This window comes from Ascidia mentula, chromosome 1, assembly GCF_947561715.1.
Source record: "Ascidia mentula chromosome 1, kaAscMent1.1, whole genome shotgun sequence".
In the NCBI taxonomy this organism is placed as follows: domain Eukaryota; kingdom Metazoa; phylum Chordata; class Ascidiacea; order Phlebobranchia; family Ascidiidae; genus Ascidia; species Ascidia mentula.
Window position 1 is genome coordinate 24,817,440 of NC_138566.1, and position 27,151 is coordinate 24,844,590.

General features: G+C 36.0%; 2 protein-coding genes and 1 pseudogene across 4 annotated transcripts; 1 reads left to right on the forward strand and 2 right to left on the reverse strand.

The window, feature by feature from the left end:
• Window positions 1-10,317: 10,317 nt before the first annotated feature.
• LOC145910031 (uncharacterized) lies at window positions 10,318-12,032 on the reverse strand (annotated as a pseudogene). Its single transcript, XR_014403188.1, has 5 exons — window positions 11,832-12,032; window positions 11,296-11,400; window positions 11,120-11,223; window positions 10,888-11,017; window positions 10,318-10,818 (listed from the first exon to the last, which is right to left on the reverse strand). The product of XR_014403188.1 is annotated as an uncharacterized LOC145910031 (transcript).
• Window positions 12,033-21,532: 9,500 nt separating this feature from the next.
• Window positions 21,533-24,134, forward strand: LOC145907038 (uncharacterized). Of its 2 annotated transcripts, XM_082994487.1 has the most exons (6): window positions 21,533-21,605; window positions 22,064-22,147; window positions 22,209-22,315; window positions 22,448-22,820; window positions 23,105-23,286; window positions 23,382-24,134. In XM_082994487.1, the coding sequence occupies exons 2-6, from the start codon at window positions 22,096-22,098 to the stop codon at window positions 23,562-23,564; spliced, it is 897 nt and encodes a 298-aa protein (XP_082850613.1). In that variant the 5' UTR covers window positions 21,533-21,605; window positions 22,064-22,095; the 3' UTR covers window positions 23,565-24,134. The 2 variants fall into 2 exon arrangements, with proteins under 2 accessions (XP_082850613.1, XP_082850607.1); XM_082994481.1 differs by lacking the exon at window positions 21,533-21,605 and having other exon boundaries at window positions 21,989-22,147.
• Window positions 24,135-24,388: 254 nt separating this feature from the next.
• Window positions 24,389-26,863, reverse strand: LOC145910269 (universal stress protein YxiE-like). The gene is made up of 4 exons (XM_082997333.1): window positions 26,780-26,863; window positions 26,379-26,468; window positions 25,700-25,809; window positions 24,389-25,235 (listed from the first exon to the last, which is right to left on the reverse strand). Exons 1-4 carry the CDS (start codon window positions 26,832-26,834, stop codon window positions 25,035-25,037), a joined length of 456 nt encoding a protein of 151 aa, XP_082853459.1. The 5' UTR covers window positions 26,835-26,863; the 3' UTR covers window positions 24,389-25,034.
• Between the last annotated feature and the right edge of the window lie 288 nt (window positions 26,864-27,151).

Here is a 27,151-nt window from a genome sequence, read left to right on the forward strand (position 1 = left end):
GAAGTTGACTGTGGATAGCAGATGATTGTTCGGGATCCACTGTGTTGCAATAATCTGTGGAATTTTATTTATCGTTGAGATTGGTTAAAATGAATCAAAAAAGGGAACAATTTAGTTTATTGTTTTTGAAAGTTTATTAGAAATTCGTCAGGTTTTAGTATGAATGGCCACTCTTTAATTTGAAACGTGTGTTACATGTCATGGTACTTCAAAGCAAAAGTTTGTTCAAAGTGTGTATTCCTGAAACTAAACAACTGGGTAAGGTCACAAAAGAATTAGATGAGCAAACTGAAACAGTAAAGTATGCACTGCATCTTACCGCTTTCGCACAAAAGACCGCAAATCACGTTGTCGGGGTCCCAGCAATTCCGATACGTTGTCGGGGTCCCAGCAATTCCGATACGTTGTAGTGGTATGTTTCCAAGATCTGCTTGGTTCCATGCAATATGAACAAACAGTATCACAATCCACCACATATGAAGAGTTGGGAAATAAATGTGCCTGTGTGCAATCCATATTGTCGATTTTGCCCCTGTACCACGTGTAGCTACACTCATAACACTTGAGACCATTGCCTACAAAGTGTTAAAATATCCCGTGAAAAGTCATTTCGTGAATTCGTTTCGGTTAAAAAAATTGTATAGTTTCACCATATGATATAGATGCAAAAGAGCCACAATAATTATTATGAGCTGCAGACAGTTGTGCACAAGTCGCAAGCAAAGTAAGACTCATTTATCACAACGCAGTTTTCATTCTTCGAAACACGGCGAATTACATTGCACAATATCACGAACGTTATTTCCCGACATGTCAATTAACTGATTATTGTGACGCTTCCAAAGAAATTTACAGTTTACACGTACAAGATAAGTCAGTGGCCCGAGAACTTTTTCAATGACGCCAACTGCCCAACGCTTACTACGAGCGCGATAATCTAGGGTTGCCACTTTTTGACCAACTTCAAATGTTCGTGGCCGTTGCCCGTGGTGTTTGTCGATGTGTTTTTCTATACATTTCTCGACCCTTCCCTCTCCCGTGGGTTGAACAAGATCCAGGCGGGTTCTCAGATTGCGCTTGATGAACAGCTTGGCAGGGGACTCTCCTAACAATGCATGAGGAGCATTGCGGTAGGACAGCAAAAATCTTGATAGTTTGCTTTTGATGCTTCCGGTTTCGTTTGACATCGACTGTAAACCTTTCTTTACGGTTTGTACAAATCTCTCCGCTTGGCCGTTTGTGGCTGGTGAGGATGGAGCAGTCTTCATATGACGAATACCGTTCATCTTCAGGAACGTCTGGAACTCCTGTGAAATGAATTGAGGACCATTGTCAGAAACAATTTTTTCAGGAATACCGTTCCTCCAAAAAAGCGGTGCGAAGTTCGTCTATAGTTGCAGCCGCCGTGGCGGAACGCATTGGGATTACCTCCGGCCACTTAGAATAGGCATCCACGATCACCAAAAGCATGTGGTTTTCCACAGGACCTGCAAAGTCTATATGTATGCGTTGCCATGGTTTAACACAAGTTTGCCAGGGGTGGTATTTTACTACAGGTGGTACGTTTCTATTTTGTAAGCACCCCGAACAGTTTTTGGACAATTCTTCAATATGGTTATCAAGGTTGGGCCACCAGACGTAATTTCGTGCGATTTGTACATTTTCACAACACCCAGGTGTCCGTTGTGTAATTCCTGCAAAATAGAGGACCTTAGATTTTCTGGAATAACCACTCTGGGTCCCCAAACCAAACATCCGTAAAATGTGGATAACTCATTTCTTCGATAATAATATGGCATATTGGCACTTTCCGGCACCCAATTGCCCGATGTCACGCAAGCAAACACCCGTGACAAAATTTTATCTGAACGTGTGTGTTTAGCAATATCCTCGGCCGTTACAGGCAAAAAGTCAATCTGCTTTAAATAAAAATTGCTTGCAGCATCGCACGAGGTTTCAGTGGAACCTTGCGGTAATCTAGACAAACAATCAGCGTTGCCGTGTTGAGTTGTACTGCGGTATTCGATGGAATAATTGAGGCCTTGTTGGATGAAATATAGAAGAGAGAGGCTCGTGGTCAGTCACTAGCGTAAAATGTCGACCAAACAAGTAAATGTGAAACTTTTGCACATCCCACACAATTGCTAAAGCTTCTTTATCAATTTGCGAATAGTTTTTCTCGGACTTCGACAGAGATCTCGAGATGTACGCAATGGGTCGCTCAATGCCTTCCGGCATTACATGTGACATAACTGCACCAATGCCGTACGGCGATGCATCACATGCTAACTTAATTGGCAAATTTACGTCGTACTGCGTAAGAACCTTATCAGAAGCCATCAGTTTACGAGCTTTGCAAATGACTGAATGCATTCCAAGGACCATGCAGTTCCATCTACGACCTTTCTCTAAAAGTTCACATAACGGATGCAACAAAGATGAAAGATTGGGCCAAAATCGATGATAATAATGAACTATAGGCCAAAAAACGAACGAAGCTGGGACACATTCTGTGGGGTCGGACAACTTGTGACCGCCTTAATTTTATCTTGTGATTTATGCAATCCCTCTTTATCTACAACATGGCCACAAAATTCAATTTGATTCTTGAAAAACTCGCACTTGTTCGGATTGACTTTTAACCCATATGTTCTAGATCTGTTGCTCCAGTTATTATCATATCATCCAATAAACATTGTACTCCTTTTAACCCTTGCAACACTTGATCCATAGCCTTTTGCCATAATGCCGGGGCTGAAGCTACCCCAAAAACTAGGCGGTTGTAACGAAAGAGTCCTTTGTGCGTATTAATGGTAAGCAAATGTTTACATTCGTCTTCCATTGTCGTTTGCAAATACGCATTTTTTAAATCCAGTTTTGTAAAACGATTTCCTCCAGCTAACGTGGCAAAAATATCAGTTACTTTAGGCAAGGGATATTGCTCTATGTTTAAGACTGGATTTAAAGTTACTTTAAAATCTCCGCACAATCTTACTGAGCCATCCTATTTCTGCCACACACGCTCTTCGGTTTCTTAGATTTTCATTTCTACTAAACTTGTTAATGGACACGTCATTATTTCTCATTATTTTTGTATCAGCATCGGCTTTTTCCAAAGTGTTAGCAATTAGCACGGCTTGGGAAAAGTTCAAATTGCTTTCAATTAACAATCGCCGCTGTGTGGTCTCCGAAAGTATACCACAAACAAATCTTTGAGTTAATGCATCGTCCAAAAAATCACCGTTTACAGATTCTCCAGGAATTTGATCACGCTTTCCAAATTTAAAACGTTCAGAAATTTTGAGGGTCGTAGGGTAAAAATGTTCTGTTAAAATTTTCACAATTTCCTTGTACGTTTTTGAGTAAGTTTTGGAGGGTGCAACCAAATCTTTCAAAAGACTGTATGTCTTAGCACCAACAAAATTCAAAAGCGCCGGTACTTTTTTTGTCATTGGAAATGTCATTAATTGTGAAGAACTGTTCAATACTTTCCACGTACGTTGGCCATGTTTCCGTTTCAGCACAAAATTCACAAACACTTCCCAAGTAAGACGATCCCATCCTCGTCGCTAGTGTAAAGTATTTGCCTTCCGGGACAGCCACATACACGCTTTCCTCGAGTAATTTATTGTAATGACCTCTCCGGCATACAGAGTGCTTATAAAGCGGTCGTTACGCTTCAGCGAGCACACGTGGTAATTGCAACACAAACACAATATATAACATACAAAGCATATGACATCAATAAGTTACGTAAAATATACACTGAAAATAGCGCAATGTTTTACGTGGTAAATTGTGCAGCTATTTACGTGACAAGTATTGTCCACGTGCATTGTGTTGCGAACATCTGTTTACTGTTGCATTATTTCACATTTCAAAACACTGCAGCGATATATCCGACCATACGAAAGGTTTTATTAAAAAAAAACATATTATCTTGCACAAATATTTCAAAAGAAAAACAATTTCTGCGAAACGGGAAAACAGTGCATGCATCGTTTTATTGTTGAAAAACTGCACTGTTTGCCTTTCCATGTAAAAAAAAGATAAAACAATTTCCGCAACCGTGCTTGCTGTAAACCCATGTTTTACCACAAACCATATTGCTGTGCGGGCTTAATTTCGGCGGTTTCAGAAGTCTTGTTTAGTTAAAACAATATTGACTTATATTTTGTCCAATGAATCTTTGTGCGGCATCACAACAAACGTGATAATATATATTCCTTTTAGCAGGTTCGCAGAAACAAACCTTATTGACACAAACTACAGCATTTTCAACTTCTTTCTTTTAGAGCATATACGCGACCAACAAAGGGAACATAAAATTTCTGCTGATTTATTTTCTGTGTTTTGCGTCCCAGACAGTTGTCTATAGTTCGCCTAATGCAGTTTTTTCAACCCGCCGGTCGCGATACAAAGATGGGTCGGCTGCAAGTTTTTTGAGGTCGCTTGTTGCAAGTGAAGCGTAAAAATTGCGATATATGATTTGTAAATATCGATGTTTTTTTGTTTACATGTTGTTTGTCACGTCAAAGTCACTACATTGCTTTCATGCTAACGTCGCAAAATTTTGGAAACGTTTTTTTTGAAAATTAGGGTCGCCTTATAATAGTTCCGGATTAGTTGCCCTGATGACCGCATAGGCCTGCTTGTTCCAAATATATTGTACATAAGACCTCGTTTTGTTGCTTACACAACATAACTTATAAATGATAATGCACGATCCTAAATAAATACACACGAAGAAGTTTAGTCCTTTGTTATTCTTTATTCTGCACATAAAACGTCATGCAGCAATACATTGACAGCATAATATCTACTGCATGCAGCTCTGTTGACTTTAAAGCATACCGATGTTATATGCAATCAGCAGCGGTAGCAGAAAATGAATAAGTTTACTGCTGTAGATGTTTGAACTGCCGTGAGCGTTGCAATAATCTGTAAAAATGAATCAATTTACCGACTAAAATCGATCAATGAAGTTATACAAATACACCACGACACATGGTTATAAGGCCTTCTATGACCCAAGATGGTTGGATAAAGTTTATTTATTTGTTTTTTAAGTTTTCTCGTAAATGTTACAGCTTTCGGTATGAATGTCAGTTTTAAATTTGATCAGTGTGTTACACGTCAAACTACTTTTAAAGCAAAATCTTGTTCAAAATTTCCATTTTCTGATGTAATGACTGGACCAGGTTAAATAAGAGCTTGGTGTGTAAATCTAAACAGTAAATTATCACAAGTTACCTGTGTCACACGTGTAATTTGTCCTGGTGCAACCGCCCCCATTCGGTGGTGCACAATACCGACTTACTCTGGAGGTACATTCACCTGCAAAACGATCAGTACAAACTCTTGCAAATTGTTTTTTGTGTTTCCAAAAAAAAAAATTTGATTTTCACAAATTTTTTGTAACGTTTTGTTAAAAAGGTACTGCAACAATCAGAGCAAAAAATGTAACTGAACAACAAAACTTACGCCAATAGCATCTTGCAACACAAGTTTCGCATTGATCACCAGTAGCACATTCCACCACATACGGCGAGGTTGGGTTTATTTCACCAATTTTGCATCCGATGTTCGTAGACTGCAGTCCAATATCATAAGAAAGAAAGAAGAGGGTGTGGCTACACTTGTAACATTTTAGACCGTTACCTAGAACGAATGAAATGTTTCATGTTACGTTAGTTGGTGAAAGTAGACATCTCTATTTAGCAGAACAATTCTATTTTACAGCCACGACTTACTTTTTGTACAGCTTCGCCATCAGGTATCACCACATATCGTAACATAACAATTTCGGAAAACAGTTATTTTGATGAAAAATATCGAGTGGTTATTTGGCATAGAAGTTGCTACAATATTTACAAACTATACTTTTGTATATTAACACAAATCTAAAAGTTTCAATTATTTCTACAAGTTTGCATGTCAATCTTTGAAAGATCGAGCGCCTTTATTACCACGCAATTTTGATATTTTACATTTAAATTGGAAATGTTCGGCATTTTATCCTTTAAGATTTTGAACTGGTAGCTCTTTAAACGGTTTTCTCTACCATACGTGTCCTTTATGTCAGATGCAAATGACAGATTTCTTAAAAATTACTCACCACACAAACCGTTCATGATGAAGATAAACAACACGATGACAAACTTGTTCATTTCTATAGTGGAATCTCACACTGACAGATAAAAACGAGTTTCTGTAAAATACAGAAATGGAAATGTTACAATAACCGCTAATAATACTTATTAACATACATTATTACTACTACATACAGCAACAAAACAAGCACTGTGTAAATTGAACAAGAAGTGAAAACCATATTTGTGATGCGACTGCAACTGCAACTGCAAAAAATCATCACCATCCTAACGCTTTATTACTACAGAACATATTGTTTTTCTGTCGAGTTTTTATAAAAAAATGGTCAGTTTCCGCAAATAATCTGAACCGGTATGTTTCTTTGCAACAAAACAAAATCAAACCTTTTTGTAAAGGGATCAAAAATTTTAACCTTTTTAAACTGTGTTAAAAAAACGTATTCAAACATGGGCTTTTTCATACAACTTACATTATACATAGTTTTTATAAAAGCAACTGTTTTGTATTTAGCTGTTTTTTTCTTTTCTTTGTTCAAGACGAACGAAATGAAAGGAATAAATCAGAATTTTACACAGCAGGAATCTGCAGCAATGATTTGTAACAGGGATGCACAACTCAATTGAGGATAACGTGTCAAAGTAATTTGTGCTATATTCGGTCACGTTCGCACCGCACGTTGTTATTCAGGGAGCCTAGTGGGTAGTAATTTGAAAATACCTTTTTACACGTTAAGTAATTAAGTTACTAGAAAGCCCTTTGAAAGTAGGCCACAAAAATCAGGTTCAAGGTAAAGTGTATGATGACGTAACTCTTGAATACTTTGTACCAGGCAGTATAAGAACACCTGCAACGGTAAAGTTACAGATACAAAGCATATGACATCAAAAAATTACTTAAAGTATACACTGAAAATAGCGCAATGTTTTTCGTGGTACATTTTGCAGCCAATTGCCTGACAAGTATTGTCCACGTGCATTGTGTTGCGAACATCTGTTTACTGTTGCATTATTTCACATTTCAAAACACTGCAGCGATATATCCGACCATACGAAAGGTTTTGTTTAAAAACATATTATCTTGCACAAATATTTCAAAAGAAAAACAATTTCTGCGAAACGGGAAAACAGTGCATGCAACGTTTTATTGTTGAAAAACTGCACTGTTTGCCTTTCCATGCAAAAAAAAAGATAAAACAATTTCCGCAACCGTGCTTGCTGTAAACCCATGTTTTACCACAAACCATATTGCTGTGCGGGCTTAATTTCGGCGGTTTCAGAAGTCGTGTTTAGTTAAAACAATATTGACTTATATTTTGTCCAATGAATCTTTGTGCGGCATCACAACAAACGTGATAATATATATTCCTTTTAGCAGGTTCGCAGAAACAAACCTTATTGACACAAACTACAGCATTTTCAACTTCTTTCTTTTAGAGCATATCCACGACCAACAAAGGGAGCATAAAATTTCTGCTGTTTTATTTTCTGTGTTTTGCGTCCCAGACAGTTGTCTATAGTTCGCCTAATGCAGTTTTTTCAACCCGCCGGTCGCGATACAAAGATGGGTCGGCTGCAAGTTTTTTGAGGTCGCTTGTTGCAAGTGAAGCGTAAAAATTGCGATATATGATTTGTAAATATCGATTTTTTTTTGTTTACATGTTGTTTGTCACGTCAAAGTCACTACATTGCTTTCATGCTAACGTCGCAAAATTTTGGAAACGTTTTTTTTGAAAATTAGGGTCGCCTTATAATAGTTCCGGATTAGTTGCCCTGATGTCCGCATAGGCCTGCTTGTTCCAAATATATTGTACATAAGACCTCGTTTTGTTGCTTACACAACATAACTTATAAATGATAATGCACGATCCTAAATAAATACACACGAAGAAGTTTAGTCCTTTGTTATTCTTTATTCTGCACATAAAACGTCATGCAGCAATACATTGACAGCATAATATCTACTGCATGCAGCTCTGTTGACTTCAAAGCATACCGATGTTATATGCAATCAGCAGCGGTAGCAGAAAATGAATAAGTTTACTGCTGTAGATGTTTGAACTGCCGTGAACGTTGCAATAATCTGTAAAAATGAATCAATTTACCGACTAAAATCGATCAATGAAGTTATACAAATACACCACGACACATGGTTATAAGGCCTTCTATGACCCAAGATGGTTGGATAAAGTTTATTTATTTGTTTTTTAAGTTTTGTCGTAAATGTTACAGCTTTCGGTATGAATGTCAGTTTTAAATTTGATCAGTGTGTTACACGTCAAACTACTTTTAAAGCAAAATCTTGTTCAAAATTTCCATTTTCTGATGTAATGACTGGACCAGGTTAAATAAGAGCTTGGTGAGTAAATCTAAACAGTAAATTATCACAAGTTACCTGTGTCACACGTGTAATTTGCCCTGGTGCAACCGCCCCCATTCGGTGGTGCACAATACCGACTTACTCTGGAGGTACATTCACCTGCAAAACGATCAGTACAAACTCTTGCAAATTGTTTTTTGTGTTTCCAAAAAAAAAAATTTGATTTTCACAAATTTTTTGTAACGTTTTGTTAAAAAGGTACTGCAACAATCAGAGCAAGAAATGTAACTGAACAACAAAACTCACGATACGAGCATCTTGCAACACAAGTTTCGCATTGATCACCAGCAGCACATTCCACCACATACGGCGAGGTTGGGTTTAATCGATCCGATTTGCATCCGATGTTCGTAGACTGCAGTCCAATATCATAAGAAAGAAAGAAGAGGGTGTGGCTACACTTGTAACATTTTAGACCGTTACCTAGAACGAATGAAATGTTTCATGTTACGTTAGTTGGTGAAAGTAGACATCTCTATTTAGCAGAACAATTCTATTTTACAGCCACGACTTACTTTTTGTACAGCTTCGCCATCAGGTATCACCACATATCGTAACATAACAATTTCGGAAAACAGTTATTTTGATGAAAAATATCGAGTGGTTATTTGGCATAGAAGTTGCTACAATATTTACAAACTATACTTTTGTATATTAACACAACTCTAAAAGTTTCAATTATTTCTACAAGTTTGCATGTCAATCTTTGAAAGATCGAGCGCCTTTATTACCACGCAATTTTGATATTTTACATTTAAATTGGAAATGTTCGGCATTTTATCCTTTAAGATTTTGAACTGGTAGCTCTTTAAACGGTTTTCTCTACCATACGTGTCCTTTATGTCAGATGCAAATGACAGATTTCTTAAAAATTACTCACCACACAAACAGTTCATGATGAAGATAAACAACACGATGACAAACTTGTTCATTTCTATAGTGGAATCTCACACTGACAGATAAAAACGAGTTTCTGTAAAATACAGAAATGGAAATGTTACAATAACCGCTAATAATACTTATTAACATACATTATTACTACTACATACAGCAACAAAACAAGCACTGTATAAATTGAACAAGAAGTGAAAACCATATTTGTGATGCGACTGCAACTGCAACTGCAAAAAAACATCACCATCTCAACGCTCTGTTACTACAGAACATATTGTTTTTTTGTCGAGTTTTTATAAAAAAATGGTCAGTTTCCGCGATAAATTACCGCAACCGTGCTTGCTGTAAACCCATGTTTTACCACAAACCATATTGCTGTGCGGGCTTAATTTCGGCGGTTTCAGAAGTCGTGTTTAGTTAAAACAATATTGACTTATGTTTTGTCCAATGAATCTTTGTGCGGCATCACAACAAACGTGATAATATATATTCCTTTTAGCAGGTTCGCAGAAACAAACCTTATTGACACAAACTACAGCATTTTCAACTTCTTTCTTTTAGAGCATATACGCGACCAACAAAGGGAACATAAAATTTCTGCTGTTTTGCGTCCCAGACGGTTGTCTATAGTTCGCCTAATGCAGTTTTTTCAACCCGCCGGTCGCGATACAAAGAAGGGTCGGTTGCCATTTTTTGGCGTCGCTTGTTGCGTGAAAATAGCGATATATGGTTTGTAAAAAAAATATATATGGTTTGTAAAGTTGTTTGTCACGTCAAAGTCACTACATGGCTTTTGTGCTAACGTCGCAAATTTTTGGAAAACATTTCATATTCAGCCGCCGATGTTATATTCTGCAAGACCCTCCTGTTTTTCGGTGCTCGCTTTGGTCTTGACAACATTTCCACAGTCTCATGAGCATAATTTGTGTAATAAATTTCCTAGCACAAGGTCTAAAATTTAAAAAATGGGGTAAAAGTGAAAATTTCAGAGGTACCAACAACTAAAGGTTGGTGTAAGGAGGCACACATGTAGAAAAAGCAAGAGGTATGGAAGAGTTTTACTTACAAGCACTTGCATAAAAGAAACGAAATATATGTAATTAACACATGAACTGCTTCATAAAAAATAAAATAAAAGAAACCATGTTGAAAAGAAACCATGTTACAAGTGCACAACCAATCATCAAAAATTTAATTTTCAAATGAAAAGTGCATTAAAACTGCACAAAAATGACGATACAAAACTTCAAACAAAAAAGTACACAGTGTCAACATTTCTTTCTAAGCTACTCAATCTTCATCCAAGTTAATATTCTGCAACTCCAATGGAATAATGTTGAATGTTATAATCTCTGCAAATTCCTCGAAAGGTATTTTTTTTGCAAATGCAATGAAATCTTCCTCGTCAATATAGCCCTGCTCATTTACATCTGCCTTAGAAAAAAAGACATAACGGTGAAATCAATGTTGAGCAAAATATAGTGGGAGAACAGATAACCTTACTTGTTTAATGAAATTGCTGGCCATTTTTTGCAATGAACCTTGTTCATATTCAGGGTAAACATGCTTAAGAATCCTCTGGACAATTTCCACAGTTAATGGTTTTCCATTGTTCAGTACAGCATATATTACTGAAATATATATTACAAATATTACGGCAGACAAATTAAAATTTTAGTAAGTTATGTAGATAAAAACAGGCAACGCAACATGTATAAATGTAATAGACCACCTTTTTGATTTCACCAAGGGCTCAATATTCTAAAACCAAAAACAAACTTTCAGATAGCTTTGAAAGGACAATTGGAATTTTTTATCCCATGGGAGCTGTCTCAGCAACTGCCCAAAAACAAGGTTTTGTTGAACACACTCGATGCAAACCAACAAATATATTCAAGATGTAAAATAAACCTGTTGAATAAACTTGTCATCTGACTGCCATATTTTGCTTTGTTTCGTCAATACACCTTTATTATTCGAAACCAACAATACAAACCTTCTCCAGCATCTAACAACCTACAAAGACAAATTGACGATAATATTCTGTCCAAAATTAGAAAAAAACAACATCAAATCAACAAGAAGGAGCAAATATAATAAGAACACTTCAACTTTATAAATATGTACTGTTATTTTTTGGTCAGACTTGCATGTAAAGCAAGAATGTAACTGCTCAAATTAATGTTCAATAATAGGACATATTGTGTGGGTAATTTATTGACATTATATAAAAACAAACATTGTGCACTGAAAAAATGTGATCAAACTTTTCATCAAGACAATAAACCTACCAATGCATAAAATATATACAAAAATCCATTGAAAAGTTTGTTTTGATAAAAAGTTTGGAATTTTTGTGCACAATCATATTTCAACCAACTTTGGTTGCACATTTCAATGCTTTTTTATGCGTATTATTATAGCAGTTATATTATATTCATACGTACTTCAGCAAAGGGCATCCCACATGCTTCGGCATGCCTGAAAATCCACTGGGGGTTGCTTGGTTTCAAATTTTTAACCTGCTCTTTCTTCTGAATGACGAAATGTGTATTGTATGCTCCCATCTGATGCAAAATACGAAGTGCTTTGTGGGAACTACGGTCGATAATTTAGTGCCAATTGGATGAAAAAAATACAACTCTCATTTGCAGCTGTACACACGCACTATATGACGTCACTTTAATCCATGGGGAATACCCTACGTGTGTTGTAAAATAAAAATATGATTTTTTCAGCGGAAAATTAAGAAAACATTTTTCTAGTACGACAAAACTACTTCTGTCGAAGGCTTGACAAAAGACTGCAGAGTACTCTGAGACAAATAAAACGTTGTGATTATGAAGTGGATAAGAACATATCAATTCGTAAAAAGGAGTTTATTAATCCATATACTGGCAATCCATATATTTATCAAGGTAATTAAAAAGGGACAATCAATCTACAACAACAATACAGGAGCATAATTTAGTTATTTTTGACCAGTAGAGATAACGGAAGGACGACAAAATATTCAATAGTTTTGTAAGTCCCCGACTCCCTGGGGCTTGGTGTATATGCAGCGCATGATTTTAGTTTGGAGCACCTGCTTTTGACCAGAGGGATGTTAGTTGACAAAAAAAATCGCCGGTTATAACAAAACTTTAAACGCGGGTTACTTGGCCACCCTAAGAGCAGCATGATGTTTTTGCACGTAAAAGTTCATAGGCTGACCTATCTAAGGATACCAAAATTCTTTTTAAAAAACATATTCATGTTCGGTTATGAATATGATATGCGTGTTATGACATAAGTTGCGAAAAAAAGATTTGCTGGCAAAAATTATAAATCAGAGCATTCTACGCGCTTATAACGATATTAAAATATCTGAAAAATTCGAACAGACGAGTGCAGAAATATGAATTTATATTTTGAAAACATGAAAAAATATCGATTTTTCTTTGATAACATTTTTCATCGTTATATGCTCAAACTTTTAATTTTCAACCAAACGAAAGTACGAAAACCAAGCTTTTCAAAGATATTAAACTTGTCTAAAAGCGCATTAAGCCGCCGCTGTACGAGCCGAATACAGTTGAAGCCTATACCCCCCTTATAAGCACAGCTTAGGGGTGGTGTGGTGGATACTTTTGTCGATAAATGTTCGTTTTCAAATATTTTAATATCGTTTGGAAGGGTTAAGCGCATAGAATGCTCTTGCCTTAAAATTTTTGCCAGCAAATCTCGTTTTGGCAACCGATGTCACAATACGCATATCATATTCATAACCGAACATGAATATGTTTTTTTTTAAATAATTTTTGTATCTTTAGAAAGGTCAGCCAATAAACTTTTACAGGCAAAAAAATCATGCTGCTACCTCGCAGGGTAGCAGAGTAACCCGCGTTTAAAATTTTCTTAACTGACAATTTTTTTTTGTCAACTAACATCTCTCTGGTCTGCTTTACATTTTCGCAATGCTGCAATTCGCAGCAGTGATACGATATTAAACAAAACTTAAATCTGCTTGGTGTCGTGGCTCGAACTGTTAATTCTGTAGGCTACCAGTAAAATATTTGATCAATTATCATGAAATTCTTCTTTGCCAAGACTTATTACGTAATAAAACGGATTCTTTTGGGGTTTGGATTTTTGTGGTTGTAGTATGATTTTTAGTTAGGCCTAATATAAATGACACTGCTCTGTGTCCACATTTTAAAGCTGTCGTTGCTTTGCATGAATCTCAGGTTGGCTTTAAAGAAAATGCTAGACATTTTTTTTTCCAGCCAACTTATAATAATCATAAAGGCCAAGATTCATTTGTCACTAAACACACAATGGAACTTTAGTGTTTGTATTTATTCTCTTGTAGTTTAGCGCATATCATAAGTCGTGGAGCAATATACGTGAGAGCATAAGGCTTACTGCAGCTCCATCTCAACTTCCATCTTTTAAAGCATATATGCTACCAACAATGGAAGCAGGAAATGAAAGGAAAAGTTGGGAAGTTGACTGTGGATAGCAGATGATTGTTCGGGATCCACTGTGTTGCAACAATCTGTGGAATTTTATTTATGGTTGAGATTGGTTAAAATGAATCAAAAAAGGGAAAAATTTAGTTTATTGTTTTTGAAAGTTTATTAGAAATTCGTCAGGTTTTAGTATGAATGGCCACTCTTTAATTTGAAACGTGTGTTACATGTCATGCTACTTCAAAGCAAAAGTTTGTTCAAAGTGTGTATTCCTGAAACTAAACAACTGGGTAAGGTCACAAAAGAATTAGATGTGCAAACTGAAACAGTAAAGTATGCACTGCATCTTACCGCTTTCGCACAAAAGACCGCAAATCACGTTGTCGGGGTCCCAGCAATTCCGATACGTTGTAGTGGTATGTTTCCAAGATCTGCTTGGTTCCATGCAATATGAACAAACAGTATCACAATCCACCACATATGAAGAGTTGGGAAATAAATGTGCCTGTGTGCAATCCATATTGTCGATTTTGCCTCTGTACCACGTGTAGCTACACTCATAACACTTGAGACCATTGCCTACAAAGTGTTAAAATATCCCGTGAAAAGTCATTTCGTGAATTCGTTTCGGTTAAAAAAATTTTATAGTTTCACCATATGATATGCATGCAAAAGAGCCACAATAATTATTATGAGCTGCAGACAGTTGTGCACAAGTCGTCTTTCAAGCAAAGTAAGACTCATTTATCACAACGCAGTTTTTATTCTTTACATTGAAATTGGGGATGTAACAACGCAGTTCAAGTGTTTGAACTGATTTCAAACAGTTCCTGCAAAACCTAATCTTTATATCAGGTGTAAAAAGATGGTTTCTTGCAAATTTCTCACCACACATAACGTTCAAAACAGTGAAAAACCACACGATGACAAACTTGTTCATTTCTGTAGGGGGTACTTCAAAACTGACAGTTGAAGAAAGATTTTCTGCAAAATACAGAAATGGAAATGTTACAATAACCGCTAATAATACTTATTAACATACATTATTACTACTACATACAGCAACAAAACAAGCACTGTGTAAATTGAACAAGAAGTGAAAACCATATTTGTGATGCGACTGCAACTGCCTAAAATCATCACCATCCTAACGCTTTATTACTACATAACATATTGTTTTTCTGTCAAGTTTTTATAAAAAAATGGTCAGTTTCCGCAAATAATCTGAACCCGTATGCTTCTTTGCAACAAAACAAACTCAAACCTTTTTGTAAAGGGATCAAAAATGTTAAACCTTTTTAAACTGTGTTAAAGAAACGTATTCAAAAATGGCCTCTTACATACAACTTACATTATACATAGTTTTTATAAAAGCAACTGTTTTGTATTTAGCTGTTTTTTTTCCTTTTCTTTGTTCAAGACGAACGAAATGAAAAGAATACATCAGATTTTTACACAGCAGGAGTCTGCAGCAATGATTTGTAACAGGGATGCACAACTCAAATGAGGATAACGTGTCAAAGTAATTTGTGCTATATTCGGTCACGTTAGAACCACACCTTGTTATTCAGGGAGCCTAATGGGTAGTAATTTGAAAACACCTTTTTACACGTGAAGTAATTACGTCACTAGAAAGCCCTTTGAAAGTCGGCCAAAAAATAAAAAATAATTACCCGGGTTTAAGGTAAAGTGTATGATGACGTAAATCTTAAATACTTTTGCACCAGGCAGTATAAGAACACCTGCAACGGTAAAGTTACAGATACAAAGCATATGACATCAAAAAATTACGTAAAATATACACTGAAAATAGCGCAATGTTTTACGCGGTACATTTTGCAGCCATTTGCCTGACAAGTGTTGTCCACATGCACTGAGTTGCGAACATCTGTTTACTGTTGCATTATTTCACATTTCAAACACTGCAGCGATATATCCGACCATACGAAAGGTTTTATTTAAAAACATATTATCTTGCACAAATATTTCAAAAGAAAAACAATTTCTGCGAAACGGGAATACAGTGCATGCATCGTTTTATTGTTGAAAAACTGCACTGTTTGCCTTTCCATGCAAAAAAAAAAGATAAAACAGTTTCCGCAACCGTGCTTGCTGAAAACCCATGTTTTACCACAAACCATATTGCTGTGCGGGCTTAATTTCGGCGGTTTCAGAAGTCGTGTTTAGTTGGAACAATTTTGACTTATATTTTGTCCAATGAATCTTTGTGCGGCATCACAACAAACGTGATAATATATATTCCTTTTAGCAGGTTCGCAGAAACAAACCTTATTGACACAAACTACAGCATTTTCAACTTCTATCGTTTAGATTTAGAGCATATACGCGACCAACAAAGGGAACATAAAATTTCTGCTGATTTATTTTCTGTGTTTTGCGTCCCAGACAGTTGTCTATAGTTCGCCTAATGCAGTTTTTTCAACCCGCCGGTCGCGATACAAAGATGGGTCGACTGCAAGATTTTTGAGGTCGCTTGTTGCAAGTGAAGCGTAAAAATTGCGATATATGATTTGTAAATATCGATGTTTTTTTGTTTGCATGTTGTTTGTCACGTCAAAGTCACTACATTGCTTTCATGCTAACGTCGCAAAATTTTGGAAACGTTTTTTTTGAAAATTAGGGTCGCCTTATAATAATTCCGGATTAGTTGCCCTGATGTCCGCATAGGCCTGCTTGTTCCAAATATATTGTACATAAGACCTCGTTTTGTTGCTTACACAACATAACTTATAAACGATAATGCACGATCCTAAATAAATACACACGAAGAAGTTTAGCCCTTTGTTATTCTTTATTCTGCATACATAAAACGTCATGCAGCAATACATTGACAGCATAATATCTACTGCATGCAGCTCTGTTGACTTCAAAGCATACCGATGTTATATGCAATCAGCAGCGGTAGCAGAAAATGAATAAGTTTACTGCTGTAGATGTTTGAACTGTTTTTATGGTTGCAATAATCTGTAAAAATGAATGAGATTATCGAATAAAATCGATCAATGAAGTTGTACAAATACACCACGACACACGGTTATAAGGCCTTCTATGATGCAAGATGGTTGGATAAAGTTTATTTATTTGTTTTTTAAGTTTTGTCGTAAATGTTACAGCTTTCGGTATGAATGTCAGTTTTAAATTTGATCAGTGTGTTACACGTCAAACTACTTTTAAAGCAAAATCTTGTTCAAAATTTCCATTTTCTGATGTAATGACTGGACCAGGTTAAATAAGAGCTTGGTTTGTAAATCTAAACAGTAAATTATCACAAGTTACCTGTGTCACACGTGTGATTTGTCCCGGTGCAACCGCCCCCATTCGGTGGTGCACAATACCGAGATACATAGTTGCCACATCCACCTGCAAAACGATCAGTACAAACTCTTGCAAATTGTTTTTTGTGTTTCCAAAAAAAATTTGATTTTCACAAATTTTTTGTCATGTTTTGTTAAAAAGGTACTGCAACAATCAGAGCAAAATATGTAACTGAACAACAAAACTTACTCCAAATGCATGGTACAACACAAGTTTCGCATTGATCACCAGTAGCACATTCCACCACATACGGCGAGGTTTGTTTTAAGAAATACCAATCGCATCCGAAGTTCGTAGACTGCCGTTGCGGATGATAATAACTGTGGTAGGCTCTGTGGTTACACTTGTAACATTTTAGACCGTTACCTAGAACGAATGAAATGTTTCATGTTACGTTAGTTGGTGAAAGTAGACATCTCTATTTAGCGGAACAATTCTATTTTACAGCCACGACTTACTTTTTGTACAGCTTCGCCATCAGGTATCACCACATATCGTAACATAACAATTTCGGAAAACAGTTATTTTGATGAAAAATATCGAGTGGTTATTTGGCATAGAAGTTGCTACAATATTTACAAACTATACTTTTGTATATTAACACAAATCTAAAAGTTTCAATTATTTCTACAAGTTTGCATGTCAATCTTTGAAAGATCGAGCGCCTTTATTACCACGCAATTTTGATATTTTACATTTAAATTGGAAATGTTCGGCATTTTATCCTTTAAGATTTTGAACTGGTAACTCTTTAAACGGTTTTCTCTACCATACGTGTCCTTTATGTCAGATGCAAATGACAGATTTCTTAAAAATTACTCACCACACAAACCGTTCATGATGAAGATAAACAACACGATAACAAACTTGTTCATTTCTATAGTGGAATCTCACACTGACAGATAAAAACGAGTTTCTGCAAAATACAGAAATGGAAATGTTACAATAACCGCTAATAATACTTATTAACATACATTATTACTACTACATACAGCAACAAAACAAGCACTGTATAAATTGAACAAGAAGTGAAAACCATATTTGTGATGCGACTGCAACTGCAAAAAAACATCACCATCTCAACGCTTTATTACTACAGAACATATCGTTTTTCTGTCGAGTTTTTATAAAAAAAAATGGTCAGTTTCCGCAAATAATCTGAACCCGTATGTTTCTTTGCAACAAAACAAACTCAAACCTTTTTGTAAAGGGATCAAAAATTTTAACCTTTTTAAACTGTGTTAAAGAAACGTATTCAAACATGGGCTTTTTCATACAACTTACATTATACATAGTTTTTATAAAAGCAACTGTTTTGTATTTAGCTGTTTTTTTCTTTTCTTTGTTCAAGACGAACGAAATGAAAGGAATAAATCAGAATTTTACACAGCAGGAATCTGCAGCAATGATTTGTAACAGGGATGCACAACTCAATTGAGGATAACGTGTCAAAGTAATTTGTGCTATATTCGGTCACGTTCGCACCGCACGTTGTTATTCAGGGAGCCTAATGGGTAGTAATTTGAAAATACCTTTTTACACGTTAAGTAATTAAGTTACTAGAAAGCCCTTTGAAAGTAGGCCACAAAAATCAGGTTCAAGGTAAAGTGTATGATGACGTAACTCTTGAATACTTTGTACCAGGCAGTATAAGAACACCTGCAACGGTAAAGTTACAGACACAAAGCATATGACATCAAAAAATTACTTAAAGTATACACTGAAAATAGCGCAATGTTTTTCGTGGTACATTTTGCAGCCAATTGCCTGACAAGTATTGTCCACGTGCATTGTGTTGCGAACATCTGTTTACTGTTGCATTATTTCACATTTCAAAACACTGCAGCGATATATCCGACCATACGAAAGGTTTTGTTTAAAAACATATTATCTTGCACAAATATTTCAAAAGAAAAACAATTTCTGCGAAACGGGAAAACAGTGCATGCAACGTTTTATTGTTGAAAAACTGCACTGTTTGCCTTTCCATGCAAAAAAAAAAGATAAAACAATTTCCGCAACCGTGCTTGCTGTAAACCCATGTTTTACCACAAACCATATTGCTGTGCGGGCTTAATTTCGGCGGTTTCAGAAGTCGTGTTTAGTTAAAACAATATTGACTTATGTTTTGTCCAATGAATCTTTGTGCGGCATCACAACAAACGTGATAATATATATTCCTTTTAGCAGGTTCGCAGAAACAAACCTTATTGACACAAACTACAGCATTTTCAACTTCTACAGTTTAGATTTAGAGCATATACGCGACCAACAAAAGGAGCATAATGTTAATAAATTTTCTGATTTATTTTCTGTGTTTTGCGTCCCAGACAGTTGTCTATAGTTCGCCTAATGCAGTTTTTTCAACCCGCCGGTCGCGATACAAAGATGGGTCGGCTGCAAGTTTTTTGAGGTCGCTTGTTGCAAGTGAAGCGTAAAAATTGCGATATATGATTTGTAAATATCGATTTTTTGCACATGTTGTTTGTCACGTCAAAGTCACTAAATGGTAATGTCGCAAACATTTGAAAACTTTTTTGAAAATTAGGGTCGCCTTATAATAGTTCCGGATGAGTTACCCTGATGTCCGCATATAGGCCTGCTTGTTCCATATATATTGTACATACGACTTCGTTTTGTTGTTTACACAACGTAAGTTATAAACGATAATGTACGATCCTAAATAAATACACACGAAGAAGCATAACCCTTGTTATTCTTTATTCTGCATACATCAAAATTAATGCAGCAATCCATTGACAGCATAATATCAACTACATGCAGCAACGGTAGCAGAAAATGAATAAGTTTACTGCTGTGGATGTTTGAACTGTTTTCTTTGTTGCAATAATCTGTAAAAATGAATCAGATTACCGACTAAAATCGATCAATGAAGTTATACAAATACACCACGACACATGGTTATAAGGCCTTCCATGACCCAAGACGGTTGGAAAAGGTTTTTTTATTTGTTTTTCGTAAATGTTACAGCAGGTTTGGTTTAAACGTTCCTTTGTGCATTCCATGTCCGTAAAACCCTTCATTTTCAAGGGTATAAAATGGCTGGTGTGGCTACACTTGTAACATTTTAGACCGTTACCTAGAACTATTGAAATGTTTCTTGTTACGTCAGTTGGTGAAAGTAGACATCTCTATTTAGCGGAACAATTCTATTTTACCGCCACAACTTACTTTTTGTACAGCTTGGTCATCTGGTATCAACACATATCGTAACATAACAATTTCGGAAAACAGTTATTTTGATGAAAAATATCAAGTGGTTATTTGGCATAGAAGTTGCTACAATATTTAGAAACTACTTTTGTATATTAACACAACTCTAAAAGTTTCAATTATTTCTACAAGTTTGCATGTCAGTCTTTGGAAGATCGAGCGCCTTATCACTACGTAATTTTGATATTTTACATTTAAATTGAAAAAAAATGCACTGCCTGCTCTTTTCTGAACAAAGGATGAAACTGTTTCCGCAACCGAGCTTTCTGTAAACCCATATGTTTTCTGCAGGCAAAACCATTTGGGTGGGGCCACAATTTTGGCGGTTACATAAACCGTAAGAGATTTAGCTCTGTAAAAACTTTAACATACATATTGTTTTACTTTGCCCAAAAAGATTGATATGCTATAACAAAATTTGGAAATGTTTGTTCTTATAACAGATATACTTCTTGCAACACCGAGAATGCAGACACCTATACAGTGTAGTTCATGTTAATACTTTCAAGAGCTATAAGTGGACGAACAGTCACTATTATGCAATTAAATGCGTTTCATTTCCCAACCCTCTGCGTTGGCATTCTGGAGTAGAAAAGATACAACTTCACCGACCTGTGATGTTCGTTGGCTTCCGCTAATACTCAAAAATGCAACGAACGTGTTTATTTCACTTCGGGTTCATATCGGTCCCAACCTTGACAAGCATTGACAACTCGTGAATATATATAAGCCCAAGTGGTTTCCAGTTTCTGTAATGGTGTAAAGTGTAAATTCAATCCTTATGATTGTGTAACTTATAGTTGTATTCTGCTAAAGTTTCCAGGGTAATTTTCGGTTTAAATTGTTTCCAATTTTTTCTATAATTATGGCGATAATTACTCGTAAATTATGACGATGTAATTTTGTGACCAAATATTGCCGTTTTGCTATATATTAAAAAAAATTGTTATATCTTTACGTATTTGATTCGACTGTATTTTTTACTGCTAATTAAGCTTTGGTGTTTGATAAAATTTTCTTCACATTACAATAATACAGTCATCCACCACTAGATGTCGATAAATTGGAGACACTCCCGTACCGGATTGGTGTCAGATTATATAAATATAGAAGAACACGTATTAAAACATTACACACATCAGCTCCAACTCCGGTTAATCGCCACTTCAGCTACATTTACGAAGTAAATCGTCAACTTAGGTACAGAAAACAGTTTTGCGAAACAACGTATTCTACCTGTCAAAAAAGTTGCTTTCTCTATTCTAAAATCCTATTTTGTGAATATAAGATAGTAACTTATATACTAATTCACAAATACAAATGGTTATCTTTATTTAGTCTAGTTTACATAAAAAAAAACCTTTCGTTTATCCGCATGCGGTTTTAGCCAGTTCCTTGTTGCTGTCCAATTAAATCTATTTTATTGTGTAACCATAGAATAGTAAAACAGTATTCTATGGTGTAATTTAATGCAATTTATTTTGAAGATGTTGACGTAAATAAAATACATTTTATTTAATAAAGATATTTTGGTTGTTGTACCTTAAAGTTTCCGAATTGTTTACTTTAGTTTAAAACATTTGTCTAACGCAAAGTTTGAGCAAATTGTTTTGATGTTCTTGTCGTTTTAACTAAACTTAAATGTGGTGATACATTAGATATTGACAATGCTCTAATTCGTGGAAATCCGATGAATTCGAACAAAGTAAAATCTGCTTGGGTTGTTGCTGGAACTGTCATTGGTAAGAAAGCCTGGATTTTATTCGGTTTTGTTTGAATTGGTTTCATTGTTTCAAATTACAGGTTCTGTGCTTGCCTATTTCCTGTACAGAAAACTAAATCATCATGAATTGACGGAAGATTCAGATGAAGGAATCGGTGATGTTGATTCAATTGTATCAGAGGCAGAGGTATATCTGGTTTAGTCATGGCTGAAAACCAAACAAAAATTTTTTTTGATTTTAAAGCATAACTACAGTTTTCAATTTTATATTGTTTGGAAATATATGCCAATAAATATTGTAAAAAAGTGTTTTATGTAGGTTTTGGCTCAGTCAGAGAGGCTGCAGTCAACATCCGAAGTTAGCAACGACACTTCAAAGGCAAGCACTTCAGAAACTCCCGAAGTAAAATCATCTGACCATGAATACAAAGATGCTGTATCCAGTTTATCTCTTGCTGATGATGGCACTTTTGCAGAGGAACAATCCAGTAGTATAGACTTTGCCTCTATGGAGGTTGTCAACAATGCAATGAAACCTTTAAAAGTTTTAATATTGGGTTTGCAAGGATGCGGCAAGTCAAGTTTGGTAAATGTTTTGGCCAAGCGTCTGGAAACTAGTGAATACACTCCAACACAAGGATTCAATGCCATCCAGATCGAGAGAGATGGAATGGCTTTAAGCATCATGGAAGGTAAGATTCGAAACATACCTTAACCTATTTTCAGGTATATATTAGTTTATAAGGCTAAGGTAAATCCTGGTCTTGTTGTGTTCTTTCCAAATATGTTATAAAGCAGCTACTATAAACTGTATGCAAGCTTGGTAACATTTTTATCTAACATATTGATATATTTAAGTAAGGATGCATATTCATTGGGTAGCTAGATTATCTTTACAAAATTACAATTTGGTGTTAATGGGCTTTAATCTTGTATTAGTGATACATGACGTAATATTTATCTCGTGTATTTCCAGTGGGCGGAAATTTAACAACAAGAAAGTACTGGAAAAACTTTACAAATGATACCAGTCTCTTGGTATATGTTGTTGATGGCTCTGATAGTCACACATTCCAAGATGCCAAACTTGAACTAAAACAGCTGCTTACTGAAAAGTCAATTACTGATATGCCTTGTCTCCTAATATCCAATAAGCAGGTATTGTATATGTAAAAAAAGACCTTTAGTTGGAGGTTGTTTTTACAGCCATGACATGTTTTGCTAAAAATAAATAAATAATTTGTCTGTTATAGGACATTGAACATGCCCAAAAAGCGAGTGCTATCTTTACAAAAAGAGACATCCGAGATATTGGCAAGACTGGCAACTGCAATATCACACTACTGGACATTTCCTGTGCTGCAAGCTGTGGTAGCAATTCTACACTTGCTGACACTGTCCTTAGCGTGATTGTCAGTCTTTTGGAAGGCAATTAGAAAAGAATTTATTAGCAAGAACTTTTTAAAACTGCCAGTTTTTTTTCTGAAATACTCGAGATGTTTGTGGTACTGCTTAAATTGCTTCACAATTATTTGTTGTGTGGAAATATGTTGAACAAATAACCGTCTGCCTTCAAGAGATTGCTTGAAGTTTCAAATTGCTCGCCACCAGTGTTTGGACTCATTTTGTGTAACCTTGCATTCTGTAATTTGGTAGTTGTTGAAACATGGCAAAATTACTCTTACTCTGGCACTTTGCATGTAACTTTATATTTTTCAATTACCCCTTGCTTCAGAAAACATTATCATTCTACTAGTTTTGGTGTAGTTGAACCTACAATACTTATTTGAAACTTGGGGTAATCTTGACATTTGGGGAACAAACTACCATGTACTACAACAAAGCAGTGTTCATTGACTTTTCACTATTTTTGTACAAATGTGTGGGTTCATGATTTTCGATGTGTTACAATTTGCTGGATATGTTCCAAGGTTGTTCTTTTTTACAAAATGTTTGTATATGGCCAAGGTTTGCGTTTCTATTGAAATTGTTTGAAAATGCCTTCACTGATTTTCACATTTGTCTGTGATCAAATAGCTAAAATATAGAGACAAGATCTTAGCAGTAATCGTCAACAGAAAATTACAACAATGGTCTCTTTTGATAGACCACATTTTTCTTTGTATGAACTGAGGTGGCACCTTCTCAAACGCTCACTCATAAAAAGTTAAAAACACTTAAACTTAAAATCTGGCTGTCCCCTCACAGAAACAAACATCACATTCCGAAGAAACAGGGTATTTGTTACATCATAGTCGGAAACGTTTTCAAAACCAATTACATCAAATACAACTACACAGGAATGACATCGAATAGGAATTGCATGAGCTGGTTTTGGAGACTTTTGGTAAAGGCGAGAATAAAAATTCGCAAAAAAATTCGTTTTTGTTTAAAAATATGCACCATCTTTAAAACAATTTGAATACGGATTATTTGAAAGCAAATGAGTCAATACTGAAGCTGCAAACATAGCACACACTGTTTCGACCTACAAGGTCTCATCAGTGCAGCTGGTGACTGGCGGGCCTGGTAACTAGCCAGACATATGCTGTTCCACATTGTGGTGACTTTCCAATCGACGTCGACCTGTTCGGCACCAAACTGCAAAGTTACCACATAAACAGTACGAGTCTAGATAGTAGTCACCAGTTGCAATGAGACCGGATAGGCCAAAATCGTGTGCACTGCCTACAACTAAAAAAAATATATTTGCTGGTTTTAGTGTTTCTTATTGTGTATTTTTTTCGAAGTAAGTTTTGTCAATTTGGAACAAGGACTTTAAAATTGGGCCTAAGGACATTTTTAAATGGTTAAATTTTCTTTCAAGAAACAAAGGTTTTAATACAAACATACTCTATTTTTTGTGTCAAAACGCACAAGTCCTAGAAATCAGAAATGGAAAATCACTATTTCTTAGGGCAGACCATCACTGGAACAGAGGTATGGTGTAGCACATAGTCGCTCACTGATCCTAGCATGGTTCGTCTGATGGCTCCCAAACCACGTGATCCCATTACTATACAGTCACAATGCTCCTTGTCAGCAACAGAGACGATGGTTTCACCCGCCGAACCCTCGGACATCGTGAAAACCAGTCTATACTTGACCTGTAGCAAAACATGCAATCGTAACTACATTCACCAAATCCCAACCCTTGTCATATACCGCCGACGAACTTCAATCGATTGTGACGTAACACTTGATTGTTACATCAGTGTAGAATTGATCTATTGTATTGACCGTTTCGGTTGATTGTCTAGTGTAATCCCGAATGTCATTAATATTAATTAGGTTCGACCAGAAGACGAAAGGGCTTAGCCTTAGACCCGAACAACAATTGAAAAGACTTTTGAATATTGCATGAACAGCAGGACATGACAAAAGATAACCACTGGTTGACGGGTAAGTTATGAACTCGGGTTTACGCTAGTAATGATGAAATATGGAAGTTTTTTTTGCATTTTTGTTTATACCACAGCGAATTATGGAAAACTTTTCACCACAGCGGATTATTATTGCAGAAATTTGATATGGGTCTGACGTGGTCGCATTTTTTATATAACATACCAACCTTAGATGCGTCGCATTTCAGAGTAAACTTGTTTTTGACCGCGTTCACTTTCTTGTTTTGTTCGTTCATGATCTTCTGAATTTCATCTGCCGGAAATGCCGCACCCTCAGCTGGAATTTAAAACAACACGACCTTATTTTTTTCCGCCAATGTTAACTAATACAGGCCCCTTAAGTGGTGGTGCCGATGGTGAAGGTGGTGCGGTACAGAAGAGCCCATATGAATTTAGGGCGCTTAAAGTTTCACTATTAAACTTGCTTACGTGCCCCGATAACTTCACGTGATCTTTAAACAAGGTCACGGGCACATTTTTTTTACTTTTAAGGGTCCTAATTGACCTTTTGAAGTATTTCGGTTCAAAGTGTATAAGTTTGCGTACTATATATGTCTTTTGTTTGCAAACGGCATGCATACACTGGCACATACTACATTTTTTGTATTGCGTCGATTGATTAAGTTTGCCTGTGCCACACAGAAACAATGCCACTCAAACTGTTGCTTGGAAATGAGCTCGACAACCAAGCAACTGCCCTTCATTGCAGCACCGAGCAGCCCATCAACCTTGTAACATAATTACACCATTGCTGTAAAGCAGTGTTTTTTAACCTTGGTTAAATAAAACCCCTGCGCTTGTAAGAGAGACATACAAAAGTTTGGCCAGCTCAAAAAAGCTGCTTACCGAAAAGCTTGAATGTAGGAATGGAAGGGGGTTCCCCGGCGTGTACCACTATCAGTTCGGTTTCAGATTGGTGAATCTTTGCCAAGTACCCTTTGAAAGAGAAGTTGTTGGTTTACTAATCATCACCACCCAATTGCATCGTTTTTACTTTGCAACCTAATTCTATACGACTATGCACGATATTTTAGAAAACTTCACGAAAGCTTTGGATTGTTTATAACCAACTCTCTTCGAATTCTACAACATATTTGCAGCAACTCTGGCGATATGTTATATGTATCGTACAAACAGATTAAAATACTTTTGATGTTTCATATTAATCTTGTTTTTTAGAAAGTTTTTTCAAGTCGCCACACAAATTAATTAATTTTGAAGAGGAAATTAAGAACACAAGCACTTACAGTCAAAAGCTTCTTCAGCTGTGTTACTCCCGTCTACTGCCACCAAAATTCTCATCTTGTCGAAATTTTACTTGTGCCGCTAACCACTCAAAAGAGACTGACTCCCTCCAATTGAGCAACAACGCTGTGTGGGAAAGGGGCGTTTTTTCTTTCTCTTCCCTCCGGATATATTGCCCGGTCGATCATTAACCCGAGCATGTAGGATGCCGTCGTTAGTAATTAGGCGACCTATGGATCCCGTTTGTTGCACTGGCTTTACTTGGTATTGGATATTGAATTTTCCTCAAGTTGACTTGGATCCGCAATACAAAATGCACGTAAAAAAACGAAATCTACATATATTTCAACAATGCTTTCTTTATTTGTGTGAAG

Excerpts from the sequence above, each read along its gene's own strand:
- LOC145910269 (XM_082997333.1), bottom strand. The coding sequence starts at position 26,834 with ATGAGAATTTTGGTGGCAGTAGACGGGAGTAACACAGCTGAAGAAGCT. Across the intron at positions 26,469-26,779 it reads AGCTGAAGAAGCTTTTGACT|GGTACTTGGCAAAGATTCAC; the intron begins GTAAGTGCTTGT and ends TCTCTTTCAAAG. Across the intron at positions 25,810-26,378 it reads TCCTACATTCAAGCTTTTCG|CTGAGGGTGCGGCATTTCCG; the intron begins GTAAGCAGCTTT and ends TTTAAATTCCAG.
- LOC145907038 (XM_082994487.1), top strand. The coding sequence starts at position 22,096 with ATGAATTCGAACAAAGTAAAATCTGCTTGGGTTGTTGCTGGAACTGTC. Across the intron at positions 22,316-22,447 it reads CAATTGTATCAGAGGCAGAG|GTTTTGGCTCAGTCAGAGAG; the intron begins GTATATCTGGTT and ends TGTTTTATGTAG. Across the intron at positions 22,821-23,104 it reads GGCTTTAAGCATCATGGAAG|TGGGCGGAAATTTAACAACA; the intron begins GTAAGATTCGAA and ends GTGTATTTCCAG.